The sequence below is a fragment of the Hippocampus comes genome, unplaced genomic scaffold (assembly GCF_001891065.2).
Source record: "Hippocampus comes isolate QL1 unplaced genomic scaffold, H_comes_QL1_v1.1 scaffold174, whole genome shotgun sequence".
Taxonomy (NCBI): Eukaryota; Metazoa; Chordata; class Actinopteri; order Syngnathiformes; family Syngnathidae; genus Hippocampus; species Hippocampus comes.
Genome location: NW_017805983.1, coordinates 2,364,511 through 2,377,748, shown reverse-complemented (window position 1 = coordinate 2,377,748; position 13,238 = coordinate 2,364,511). Strand labels below are relative to the sequence as shown.

Below are 13,238 nucleotides of genomic sequence, written 5' to 3'. Positions count from 1 at the left end.
CGAAAAGTATATTTTTTTTTTTACAATAAAAAATGTCTTAAATGGCAAGTTCTCATTTTATTTTTTGAATACCTTAAAACGGTGTTTACAAAAATAATGCAATATCTTTTAACATTTTCCTCATAAGCTTCAGATTTCTTCTTTGTTATACCTGTGCTGGACTAAAGACACACGAGGACTACACCAGCAACATTTTAACACAGGACAACTTCATTCAATGAGTACAAATATCTCAAAAAGGAGGATAATGTGTCACACTAAAATGTATAATTCTTTATTTCCTTTTTATATTACATTTGCATCAAAAAGTTCTTGTTTTGTCATGTTGGTGTACAAAGAGAGAGAGATTTTTTTGGATGCAGCGGGAGCGTGGGTCGGGGGTGTCATCAGCATCGGGTTCAAACATTTAACAAGGGAAAGATTTAAGGGGATGTGCACTTTTTGTTACCCTGAAACATTTCGGGTCACATATTTCCACAGGTTGTGAAGAATGAAACAATAGTGAACTGCTCACTTTTACATTTTCTTTAACTGTACATAAATTTGAAAAAAAATCAACAGAAACATTTTTTTTCAAGCATCAGGTCTGAAATGAGGTGGAGATATTTGAATGGCATGCATTCAGAAACTTGAAATAGCTTAACTCGCTTTAAAAGTTTGAGGTTACTGTCTTTCATCCGCTGATGAAGACTTTGAGATAGGCTGACAAGAGGAAAGACAAACAGGCCTCCACAGACATAGGTTAAATATGATATACTGTTCTCCTTCAAAAGTACAGTATTGAACCATCAAGGGCAATTCCTTCCCGAAGACAAAAATTCTAAAGTCCAGCTTTTATTTCATGGTATTTACATGGAGCTGTGTTAAACAACTCAGGACAGAGCACCTTTTGTTTTGAAGCCAACAAGTTTTCAACTGAGTAAAAGAATTGGAATGGACATTATGAAGTGAAGTGAACCCTTTCATTCACCCTCCAGGCCTTTACTGTAGCCTCTCTCGGTTCTTGTTCATTTCTGGGGGGAGGAGGGGGTTCTGCCTTCAGCGCCCTGTCCAGGAGGTGAAATGCATTCTCTATTGGATTAATGTCCGATGATTGATTTAGCCAGTCAAAAACCCCGCCCGCCTCACCCTTATTAGGCCCTTTGTCATGTTGGAAAGGTGTTTTGGGTCATTGTCTTGTTGCATGATGAAGCTTCTCCAAATCAGTTTGGATGCCTTTTTCTCTAAATTGTCAGACAAAATGATTTGTAGACTTCAAAATTAATTCTGCTGCAACCCCCTTGAGGTACATAATCAATAAAGACTAGTGAGCACTTTCCAGAAGGAGCCATGCAAGCCTAAGCCATGACATGACCTCCACCATGCTTCACGCGAGCTTATGCGCTTTGGGTCATAAATAGATTTTTTCCCTCTCCATACTCTGGCCTTTCCATCAATTTGATAGAAGTTAATCTTGGTCTCTTTAGTACATGAAACTTAGTTCCAAAACGTCAGTGCCTCATCTTTGTACTTCTTTGCAAAATCCAATCTGGCCTTCCGATTCTTTTTGCTGATGAATGGCTTGCATTTGTGTATAGTTTTTGATACAGTAGTCCACCCTCTTCTCTCAGCTTCAAAACGGTTTGCTTTTCTCCCATAGAGAGCTCTCTCGTCTTCATAGTTGCTTAACAGGAAATGCAGTTCTCAATGGTGAAACCCAACGCCGTAAACAACAACCGTGTAATCTTCAAGCAATCAATCAAAATGGCAATACCTGAGCAATTAGAAACACCCAGCAGTCACATGTTCCAATACCTTTGCTCACTTGAAAAGTGGGTGGCTTTAAACAAAAGCTGCTGTCCATTTTTTTAATACATCTACATGTAAATGCCATCAACTAAAAGCTGCAATTTGGAACTTCTTTCTCATATTGCTCTTTCGATCTGAAACACAAATGTCTTCAGTATACATCACAAACGAAGGACTTGGCATTGCTGTTCCAATACTTTTGGAGGGGACTCTATGTCAAGCAATTAAATTCACATTTCTGTATGGTCATACTCAAAATGACTTTCTTATAGACCTTCATCCCACATCACGCTCAGGCCGATTCCCACTTGAAATAAATTCCACTAAGAGTCCCTGCACTCTGTAATATATTTTCTATATATGTTTAAAAAAAAAAGCCAAATAAAACTCAACTTCTACAACAAGCCCCTGCTGTTTTCTGTCTTTGTCCTCCCTGGCGGCCCCTCTCTTGTGGTGCCGTCTTTGATTCCCTGGAAGAAAAACGATGCGAAACAATCTGTTCCATTGCTTCGCAGAAAACAACAAAGATCAAAAGCGGCCCTGCAGCACGACGCCTCCCGTCGGCTCTGTCCGGGATACTGTGGAAAAGCCAGCAGGGTCACTCAATAGCGTCCCCTCTGGTTGTTTCTGGACATTGTGAGTGGTAGTGACACGGACGAGAGTGAGGACACTTCCCAGTAAAGGGAACGAGACAGAAAAAGCTGGTAGAGGATCACCATGGAAATGGACTGACACAGAATCACACCAATGGTGACCACCTGCACAAAAGACGAAGCAAAAACGGGTTGTTTTCATTTTTTCAACCATAAATGATCAGTGGGTGGTGGGGGGTAATAGAGTACAAATACAGTGCAATGTAATTGGGTAGATTTTTCAAGTACCTGGAGATCACTTGAGTATTTATTTTTATGACATTAAACTTTTAACCAGACTCAAGTTTAAAATCCTACTTTCAACCCTAACTCTGAAACCCTAACCCTACTTTGATACCCCAACCCTAGTTTAAAACCCTAGTTTGAAATATTAACCCATGTTAAAAACCCTACTTTGAAAACATAACCCTAGTTTAAAACAATATTCTGAAACCCTAAACACTATCTTAAAACCTTACTTTGAAATCCTAACCCTGTTAAAAACCATAACCCTAATTTGAAACCCAACACTGAAACCCTAACCTTAGTCTGAAATGCTACTGTAAAACGTAACCCTAATTTTCAATCCTACTTTGAAAACCTTAACCGAGTTTAAAGCCCTAATTTGTAATCTCAAACCTAGTTTGAAACTCAGATCTGAAACTCTAAACCGAGTTTAAAACCCTACTTTGAAACCCTTAACTTAGCTTCAAATCCTATTTTTTAACCCTAACCCTAGTTTAAAACCCTAATTTGAAACACTAACCCTAGTTTAACATCCTACTTTGAAATCGTAACCCTAGTTTTAAACCCTAGTTTAAACCCCTACTTTGTAACCCGAACTAACCCTATTTTAAAGCACTACTTTGAAACCCTTAACTTAGCTTCAAATCCTATTTTTTAACCCTAACCCTAGTTTAAAACCCTAATTTGAAACACTAACCCTAGTTTAACATCCTACTTTGAAATCGTAACCCTAGTTTTAAACCCTAGTTTAAACCCCTACTTTGTAACCCGAACTAACCCTATTTTAAAGCACTACTTTGAAACCCTTAACCTAGTTTAAACCCTAACACTAGTTTACCAAAATCCCAACATGTTCCCTGGGCCCGCCCCCTTATTTGAGAAGATAAGGTAATTTCTGTGCTGAGGATGCCCCCTGACTCATTGACACCCGCCCCCCGCCCCCCAATCCCCTGGTACAGAGTGTGAGTACTTTTGACACATCTGCTAATGAAGCGGAAAAGGCTTCCAAACCTTCTCCCTCTGGTGCTCATTGAAGATGACAGACGTGAGGACGAGGACAGGATGACAAAGGAACCACAGGAAGCATCCCTGCGGAGAAAACGCAAGCGTGAGGAGCTGCTGTGACAGTAGCAGTAGCAAGTCGCATGCCGCTGCAGGTAACCTTGGCAAAGCAGAGGTAGAAATCTCTTTTCAGTGTGCTCCTCTCGGTGGAGATGATCTGGTAGAGAACGGAGGCCAGCAGAAGGGCCAGTGTCACCCTCAGGGCGATGAGGAGAATGCCCGCCAGGTTCTGCTGGCTGTGATGTTGGCGCTCGGACGCAGAGTACTGCTCCCACAGCAGGAGCACACCCTGGAAGAGACACCATCAGCATTTCTGCATCGGGCCACCTGACAAAAGTGGGCGTACCTGCACGACGACTCCGCAGACGGCGACGGCCGTGGACGCCGGAGACTGTTCCCACTGCAGAGGTCGGGACTGAGGTTTACGGCCTCGACTCAGGCTCCAGCTCGCGCACAGGCTCAGTAACGTGTACAGTATTGACACTTGAGCTGCCATAGCCCAGACTGCACAGGGACAACAAGCCAAAGAAGTCACTTGGTGTTTTATTTCGGAAGTTTCCCACCAAAAAAGATGCGAGGACATACACTCAGCCAGGCTGCCCATCAGTGGAATGCCAATGCCGTCTCTGGAGTACCTGTAAGATGAAGTGTGTTTTATGCCAACGATGTTTCATGATGACTCCGCCAGTGCTAAATGCATTACATTCTGATAGCTTAATTCTGAAGTTTGCCGAACACCATGCAATGCACCCGAACCTAACTTAGACTGGACCATTGTGGGGATTTTTTGTTTGTTACAAATGCTATCTTCAACTACATGAGTTTACAACACTTGAAAAGGGAAGGATTTGACCAGACTGAGGATTTCACTGGGCTTGTGGATTTTATTGACCAGAAACAGGAAGGTGAAAAACCCGTAGCCTCTGTGATCGTTGCCTATTTCCCATGTGTTTTAGTCCAATGATTTGGTTTGCAATTTCACTGGATGCTACGAGCTGCTCTGCAAAGACACTGAACAAAGTTCTGAGCAAACAAACTGTTCTGGGGTGCTGGCATGGGCTCCCCATTAGGTTTTGTGTTCGCCTGTGCGCTACGCTGTGGAGGCGTGTGCACTCGCTGTTAAGCGCATGCAGTGTTGAGGCTGGTGTCACCAGCACATGAGGCAAACCTCCCCATAGATCGCCGCAACAGTGCCAGAAATATAGCAGCGAAATATGTCAACCTCCTCGAGATGCATGTCATTAGTTAGAGATTACTAGACCTATGATTATATTTAAAAAATGTACATTAATGCGAACATATTATTGAAATCAACTGTGGGTTTTTAAATTAAGGAACATTGGAAAATCAAAAATTGCTACAACACCATCCCTTTAAGTATTGTTGTAAAACACAATATATAGTTCCCTCCATAATTATTCGCACCCCTGGTTAAGATGTGTTAAAAGTTGTCAATAAAAAAATTAAAAATATGTATAATATATAAATTTATTGTAGAAACATACTCTTTTTGTGAAAATTTGTATGGCTAGGCAGACGGCTGGATCTTGCTAGCTAAAATCCTGGAAACATATACTGTGGTCCCTCGCTATTTTGCAGTTCGGTTATTGCAGATTCACTCTATTGCGGATTTTTCATTGTGACACTAACTTCATTGCAGTTTGACGTCACTATTTTAGCATGTTCTCTTGCTATTTTTCTTCCTTCTTAGTTGGATTTTTTTGTCTTTTTTTTTTAAGGGGAAATTTGTTTTACAAAAACCAAGACGATGAAAATTAGACAGCTCGTTGCCTATAATCAGCAGTTTGTAATCCTTCTACATTTTGGATTTTAAAAATTACACTTAATAAATGTAACAAGTGGCGGCACGGTGGTCCAGTGGTTAGCGCGTCGACCTCAGTGCAGAGGTAACGGGTTCAATTCCAGCTCCGGCCTCCCTGTGTGGAGTTTGGATGTTCTCCCCGGGCCTGCGTGGGTTTTCTCCGGGTACTCCGGTTTCCTCCCACATTCCAAAAACATGCATGGCAGGCTGATTGAAGACTCAAAATTGTCCCTAGGTGTGAGTGTGAGCGCGGATGGTTGTTCGTCCCTGTGTGCCCTGCAACTGGCTGGCAACCGTTTCAGGGTGTCCCCTGCCTACTGCCCGAAGACGGCTGGGATAGACTCCAGCACCCACCACGACCCTTGTGAGAATAAGCGGATCGGAAAATGAATGAATGAAATGTAACAAGTGTTTGGAGGAGTTGGAACCGTGTGTATGTGTGCAGCGGTGGAGTGTAATGGCTTAACCCTTTCATGCACCCTCTAACCTGATAACATGATAAACTGGCCATTATAGTAACCACTGTCCCTGAAAGGATTAATAAAGGCGTAAATGTCCCCCCCAATAAAATAAATAAAAATAAATAAGAGGCCAGTGTATACTTTGCAGAAATTCACTTATTGATGGGGCCTAGAACATATCACCCATGAAAAGTGAGGAAACACTGTCATGCTCTCCATAATTAATGGCACCCCTGGTTAAGACGTGTTAAAAGCCTTAAAATGAATTCAATTTATCTTGCAGGAGCTTACGTCCATCCTGAAAATAATAGAAATGGTTCACCAGACACAGAATCAAGCTCCTCCCACCCCAGTCCCTAGACTGCCCCAGGACACACTATACTTCTTTACTATAGAGGGCTCTGTCCTTTTAGCAATTACCCACAATGCACTACCGGCGGCCATATTGGAGGGCTGTTATAAACAACCATACACGAAGTCTATTCGTGTCTGGCCGTCGGTAGTGCATTGTGGGTAATTGCTAAAAGGACGGAGCCCTCTATAGACATTTGGGACAGTAAATGCTCATCTTACAAGATGTAATGTCATGGCATCTTTCTAAGGCTCTAATAGCCATAGGCCAGATGAATATGGCTACTTTGGTTTCGGCTAGTTGATGTCTTCTCTTACCTGGCCATGTGAATGTAGTTGCAAAGGGCAGAGCATCCCTGCAAGGCCAGACTTGTGGTCAGCACCTTCAGGACTGTGTGCATGGGACCACCTTTCCTCAGAGCCTGATAGAGTGGCTTAATGTAGATACAGGAAGCTACAAAGTACGCCACAAGCAGGAGGAAGTAAAATGTGTGGAGACCTAGCGGAGAAGAAAAGAAAATAATAATATACATCATGTGAAAGCATTCAGCATTCAACTACGCAGTTTTTCTCGCAAAATCCATATCAGCGGTGGTTCTGAACTTCACTGAACAAAGGGATGTCTGACCTGCCACCTCAGCACTAAAATGCTCCAGGGGGTTTCCTGCAGAATCAGCATTGAGCAGCAGGACAGTAAACCTGAGGTCATCATGAGAAGGGATCACTGTATCCTCCTGGAGTTAAGAGAACATAAGCAGACTCAAACTTTCACGCTGTGTTATTAGTACAACTGGTCACCCCAGTGATTCTCAACCACTGTCCCGCGGCACATTCGTTTGTCATGGGAGATATTCACGTGCCAAGGGAAATGATTCAACATTTACCTGGCATGTGTATCGATCTGCATAGAGAGCGTTCCACACTGTAGGGGATGAATATTTAGGAATCGTCTGGTTGTGTTCTTCTTGACTGAGAGAAACTGCAGCAATAGGAGGAAAAACACACTATGTCGAAGTGTGCGACTGAGTGTATATGTAGTTTGACTAATCGTGCCTTGGGGGACAGTCTAAAACAACTCATGTCCATGTAAAAATTTAATTTCACTCAACATCAGTAAAATGATGTACGTGGACATCTATATTTATGCCCACTTCAACCTCTTAAAATATCAGAACGACTGCCCCTGTCTCTATAGTTAATGTATATGGGGTGGGGGAGGGGGGCCTAATAGCCATAAAATCTGTCATATTCTGGCGATTATTTTGATATTTTCAGAGGTTGAAGTGGGCATGACTAGCGATGTGCATGCGAATGTTGATAACGTTGGGTCGGTAGCACTGGTAGCAAATTTCTTACTGATGAAATGGGCTCTGCTGAGCCTTTCAGAACAGCTGAGGTTGTCCCAATCCTCGTCCACATTTGGATACAGCAGCAGCCGGGATTCCTTTTCTGCAGCTAGTGAAGGGTTGTCCACTTGACAGACCAACAAACCATCAGCACCTACAGACAGGTAGACAGTCAAACAACAAGGGAAACCTTTCAATGTGTCCTCCTTTCCAACAGTTTATCGTTTGAAATTTCAAAGGCTGCCAATATTAAATTTCCTTTTAGAAAGACGTTGAGGGGCGAAGGGGTGAACATTGAAATCCTGACATCATCGGTATAAATGATAACAACTGAATTACCTTGATACATGAATTTTGTGATGAATTGGCCTTGATGCTGTCTCGCTACTTCGGTCTGAAAAAGTCCCGTTACAGTTTTCCCAAAAGCCTGCATAGAGAATAGTACTGCGGCTGTAAACGCGGTTAATAATCTCGACATTTTACAGACACTAATCTTTACGATTTAAACCAATCAAGGTTAGCTCATCACTTCATTGAGCCACGAAACCAGTGGACATCCCTTCAGCATCAAGTTAATTGCAGGGAGACAAACAAAGCGGAAGTCATTCAATATTGTCCTTAAAAATCCTTGAAACTATTCCTTTTAGGATTTGGATGAATGTGAAAAGCGATAAAATGGTAAAAGAAAAGAAACCTAATCAAAACGTGTATACTTGAGTCCTTGGTAGTAATATTCTACATTACCTGTTACCAATGTATAGACATTTATTTTGACATCAGTTTACGGAAGTTGTATTTATTTAGTGAGCTTTGTGCTATTACTTTGTCCAATCGCTACTGTTAATAAACTATCAGATTTAGAATCCACCCAATCAGAAAAACGTTCCTCCAAAATGACAAATGTTCAGCCAATCACATAGATGAATGTGGCCGAATTTGGCCACATATGCTCCACCCATTTTCAACGTGTCAACACTACCGTAAACGATCGCCTACTGTCGCGCTGACAAGTGTGAAAATGTCGTGTCTTAAACGTCCAAGATTACGAGTTTTTAAGTGAAACCCAATGACAGTCTGTGAATGGACCGATGGACTCCATCAGAACTGTTTTGGTGACTGGGGGGTGTGGTTTTATGTGAGTTCACGCCACCAAAATTATGCTGTTGCAAAAAATATATTATTTTAAAAATGTTTTGGGGTATTTTCGTTTACATTGCCGTAAATGATTTGCTCCTCTGTCCAAATAGCGGCTCTCACCTTGTGCGTTACCTGGTTCAAAGCTATCCCGAATGGAAAATTTATAACTTGGATAATGTAAGCTTTAATTATGAATTTAAATTATTGTAAATATAGTCAATATACATATTAAAATTGTGGTTGAAACTGCTTCCAACGCTATGAAAAAGTGATTTTTTTTTAATTTCAGTTAGATTACTGCTGCAGCCCAAGGTGTCTGGAGAGCATTAAAAACAGCGCAAACTACACATTTATCAAGGTAATAAGTTGCCTTTTTCTTTTATGGTAGGATACCTGATAACTTTGCCATATGATTCCCTCCTCAGTATGTACAAAGCTGTTGAAATTCTATTGTACAGCTTTACCTATTTGTGTAACAGGGGGATATAAGTAACTCCCAGCTGGTGAACCAGATCTTCGACACAGAAAATGTTGACGTTATCTTCCACTTGGCTGCCAAAACCCACGTTGGTGAGCAGCAAATCAGATGTTGGCAGCCAAAACACTATCAACTACAATTGTCTTGTTGGGTTTTTCCTCAGATTCATCCTTCCAAACCCCAGCCATTTTCCAGCATGTTAACACCCACGGTACGCGAGTTTTGCTATCGGCTGCCAGTCAGGCCCGCCACAAGCTTCAGCGCTTCATCTACGTCAGCACCGATGAAGTGTATGGATCAAGTGTAGATGAGGTTTGGAGCATTTGTTTATTCATCTAGTTGTTATGTTTACCAGGTATTTTGCTGGGTCTGAAAAGTCAACACACCTGTTTAAATGCCAAGTTTTGTGATTTAAAAAAAGAAAAATAATCTTTTTTTCTTCCCTACCATTTTCTTCAGCTGCAACTGGGGCTTAGTTAAGGCAGTGCAAATTATTAATAGTTCTAAATACTTGTCAGTATTGGCACAAAAACCTTCAGGTTTCTGCCCAGAAGCAAAGGAAATGTCACGCAAATTCTACCAGAACAGCAGAACTTAATTGGGATTTAATCAGAGGCACTCTAGATGGTGTGTGCTAACAGCCATTTGACAAGATTGGGTGTGTTTCATCAATCCTTCATCTGAACACAGCAATATCCCCAATTATGCGGGTGTGCGCATTTGTACAATGACACAATCTCAACTGTAAATTTTTACTGACCCCTCTTAAGAGTTCTTATTTTCGGTTGCGTTGTACAGGCTATAGTTAACATCACGAGTGGAAACTGTTTTGAATAGCTTGGTCTTAATTTTATTGTATTTTTGGGGGGGGGGGGGGGTAGACTTTTTATATCCACCATAAATCATTGCGCACAAAAGGCGTCATACTGAATAAATTTAGGGTTTGTGTTTTGCAGGTGTTTGATGAGAGCAGTCCAATGAGGCCTTCCAACCCGTATTCTGCTTCAAAGGCAGCTGCAGAACTCCTGGTCAGGTTGTACTGGGAAAATTATAAGGTACCAAGAAGTTGCTTTCCTGTGAAGTAGAAATTGGACACAATGCATGAATTAGTTTGCTCTCTTCAGCTTCCCGTCATCATCACAAGGAGCAATAACATCTATGGTCCCCAGCAATACATTGAGAAGGTACAGAATCACTCAATAGCAGTAGTGAGCAAAATAAAATGAAAAATAAAAGTAAACAAAGCATAAAAAAATCTAAATGAAATAACTAATGAAAAATCCCAAACTATTATAACCTGGGTGGTGAGAAGAAAATAAGTACAAGAGTTAAATCAGTTCGACCTTGACACAAGTATCTCTATTGCTACTTCAGTACTGTGCTCAACAGTAAATGCTTATGTGTAATTCTAGTGTTGGATTGTAATAATTGACTGGTGTTCTTACCGTCACAGGTCATCCCCAAGTTTCTCACTTTGTTGCAAATGGGCAAAAAATGGTAGGCATTTTATTTTGAAAGGTCACACTGAGCAGCCTCCTGACTTTGTTCCGGTCTGCTCTCTGCCACAGTACCATTCATGGAACCCTCCCCAAATCTCGTCATTTCCTGTTCGTCGACGACGCAGTCAATGCCTTCCTGATGCTTCTGGAGAAAGGGATTGTGGGAGAAGTCTACAACATAGGGTCAAACTGTGAGATAACCATAGTGCAATTGGCCAAGGAACTTGCCAAGATGGTAGGTTGACGTGGACACCACACCTCTGTCATGCGAAATACACTACTGCCATTGGTGTGAATATGTTTAAGGTACAAAACGTGCCAGATGCCGAGCTGAACAACTGGCTTGAAGTTGTGCCGGACAGGTAAGGCCGGATTGACGCGTTATTCCACTCATTCACGTTATGAGTTATCAACATCTAAGCCAGTGATTCTCAATTCGTGGTTCGGGAATCAGTAGATTGACATTAAACTTGAACTCAAGGGTCGTATTAATCTTCCTTTAAGCCTGAAAAATTGTTTGCTATCTTCCAAACACATTTTCTTGATTGATTTGAACTTCGATTCAAATTGGATGGCAACTGAGCAAAAATGCGGATCTCAGTGTGACAGCAGTTGAGAACCGCTGATCTTGAGCATCCACGTCACATTGTGAACATTCAATAAGTCATGAAGTCACAGTGCAGTGCTCTGCAGGCCGGAAGTCGACATCCGCTACCCCATCAAATGTGAGAAGCTGCAGCAGTTGGGCTGGAAGGCCCAGGTCCCCTGGCCGGACGGCATCAAACGGACTGGTAAAACCGGCGCATACATACTGGCCATACACACAACTTCTGAGTTACAATATTAATGCCTGTCTCTGCCATGTGTTTATTTATTTTTTTTAGTCCAATGGTACCAGGACCACCCAGACTTTTGGTCGGACACACCATAGGCCCCGAGAGAAATTCAAAGAAACTAATCAATAGGTGCCTTGTTTTGGCACTCTCGCTGTCTTATCTGTACTGTCCATCTTATTGGACCAATAGGTGGTGGTGGGGGGCTCAGCCTCAGCCTCACTTGACCAAAACACTGTGAAGTAAACTTGAAATCACAAGTGACAAGAACAGGTGGTGTGATTTTGCCCTTACTTAACTTCCCGTTAGTATTTGTTTCCCAACCATCCATTGTCTTCTGCTAGCCGGGTTTGGGTCTCATCAGTTGTAGCAGGAAAAGTCCAGATTTCTCTCAGCCACTTTGTCCAGTTCGCTGAGGACCCCAGAGGTATTCACAGGTCAGCCGGGAGACGTCTCTCCCGCATGTTCTGGGTCGCCACCGGGGCCTCGTGCCTTTGGGATGTGCCTGGAACACCTCACCAGGGAGGTCTCCTGGAGGCATCCTGATCAGATGCCCGAGCCACATAATCTGGCTCTTGTCAATGTGGAGGAGCTGTGGCTCTACTCCCGAGGCTCTCCCTGGTGACTGAGCTTCTCAACTTATCTCTAAAGAAAAAGCCCAGACACCATGTGGAGAAAAAAAAAAAAAAACTATTTTCGGCCGCTTGTAGCCGTGTTGTTCGTTCAGTCACGACCGACAGTTTGGGGCCCATAGGTGAGGGCAGGAACGTAGATCACCCGGTAAATAGAGAGCGTCACCCTTCGGCTCAGCTCCTTCATCGTGACAGACCATTGCAGAGTTCCCGTCACTGGAGATGCAGCACTAACCTGCCTGCCGGAGCTGGAAGACATGCAATACAGACAGGATACTGGCCCTCCAGGACCAGAGTTGCCCACCCCTGCCCAAGACACTTTAACTCCTCCACTTGGGGCAGGATCTTGTCATTACTCAGTGAAAGCACTCCACATTTTTCTGACTGAGGACCATCAACTCAGATTTGGAAGTGGGTGCTTCTGTCAAGGGCATAAAGCACCTGACACTTTCGACACTCGGATCAGTGGGACACACAAACCCCTCCACCTTCGATAAGGTAACTGGTCAAGGAGGAGGGCATTTATTTGTTTGGTTTTTTTTGTACTTGTTTCCCCTAAAACAAATGAAGTATTTAGAGTGCTTTATAAAGTTCTGTTTAAAGAAACACTGTAGAGTTGCAATTTCTGGAAGAGTTGTGTGAATGCTGAAGAGCAGGGGGCAAAAAAAAAAAATTTACCCCCCCCAACCCCCATTTTCCAAGTATTATATATTTATCAGCATTCTGGGGGGGGGGGTATTCTTTTCTTTCGAGAAATGGTAAATCAGTGACTGTGCACTTTTGTTTTTAGACGACAACACTAAAGGGCAAGTTAAGAAAAATATTCTTTCCAAAAAGGTCTATGCCCTCCCCCCATTAGTCTAAAAAGGGCAATCTGAATCATCTTGCGTTTGTGGACTATGGAGTAATCAGAAAAATCCACGTTTGTATCCATCACAGGGGGCGGCCATT

The 13,238-nt window shown here is 42.4% G+C and overlaps 2 protein-coding genes across 2 annotated transcripts; one reads left to right on the top strand and one right to left on the bottom strand.

Moving 5' to 3' along the window:
- Nucleotides 1–42: 42 nt before the first annotated feature.
- Nucleotides 43–8,297, bottom strand: gpr180 (G protein-coupled receptor 180). Its single transcript, XM_019890988.1, has 10 exons — nucleotides 8,048–8,297; nucleotides 7,719–7,862; nucleotides 7,247–7,341; nucleotides 6,991–7,096; nucleotides 6,681–6,861; nucleotides 4,314–4,363; nucleotides 4,075–4,232; nucleotides 3,829–4,017; nucleotides 3,678–3,755; nucleotides 43–2,546 (listed from the first exon to the last, which is right to left on the bottom strand). Exons 1-10 carry the CDS (start codon nucleotides 8,184–8,186, stop codon nucleotides 2,391–2,393), a joined length of 1,296 nt encoding a protein of 431 aa, XP_019746547.1. The 5' UTR covers nucleotides 8,187–8,297; the 3' UTR covers nucleotides 43–2,390.
- A 393-nt stretch (nucleotides 8,298–8,690) lies between these two features.
- tgds (TDP-glucose 4,6-dehydratase) lies at nucleotides 8,691–12,895 on the top strand. Its single transcript, XM_019890989.1, has 12 exons — nucleotides 8,691–8,843; nucleotides 8,956–9,022; nucleotides 9,135–9,203; nucleotides 9,325–9,415; nucleotides 9,487–9,635; nucleotides 10,280–10,378; nucleotides 10,448–10,507; nucleotides 10,777–10,820; nucleotides 10,892–11,057; nucleotides 11,129–11,184; nucleotides 11,516–11,613; nucleotides 11,707–12,895. The coding sequence occupies exons 1-12, from the start codon at nucleotides 8,797–8,799 to the stop codon at nucleotides 11,751–11,753; spliced, it is 993 nt and encodes a 330-aa protein (XP_019746548.1). The 5' UTR covers nucleotides 8,691–8,796; the 3' UTR covers nucleotides 11,754–12,895.
- Nucleotides 12,896–13,238: the final 343 nt, after the last annotated feature.

Bases quoted from the DNA above. Each gene is read 5' to 3' on its own strand.
- tgds (XM_019890989.1), top strand. From the start codon at position 8,797: ATGGACTCCATCAGAACTGTTTTGGTGACTGGGGGGTGTGGTTTTAT. The intron at 9,416-9,486 runs GTGAGCAGCAAA...GTTTTTCCTCAG, and splicing joins GGCTGCCAAAACCCACGTTG to ATTCATCCTTCCAAACCCCA. The intron at 10,379-10,447 runs GTACCAAGAAGT...TGCTCTCTTCAG, and splicing joins TGTACTGGGAAAATTATAAG to CTTCCCGTCATCATCACAAG.
- gpr180 (XM_019890988.1), bottom strand. From the start codon at position 8,186: ATGTCGAGATTATTAACCGCGTTTACAGCCGCAGTACTATTCTCTATG. The intron at 7,863-8,047 runs GTAATTCAGTTG...ACCTGTCTGTAG, and splicing joins CACAAAATTCATGTATCAAG to GTGCTGATGGTTTGTTGGTC. The intron at 7,342-7,718 runs GTAAGAAATTTG...CTATTGCTGCAG, and splicing joins CAGCAGAGCCCATTTCATCA to TTTCTCTCAGTCAAGAAGAA.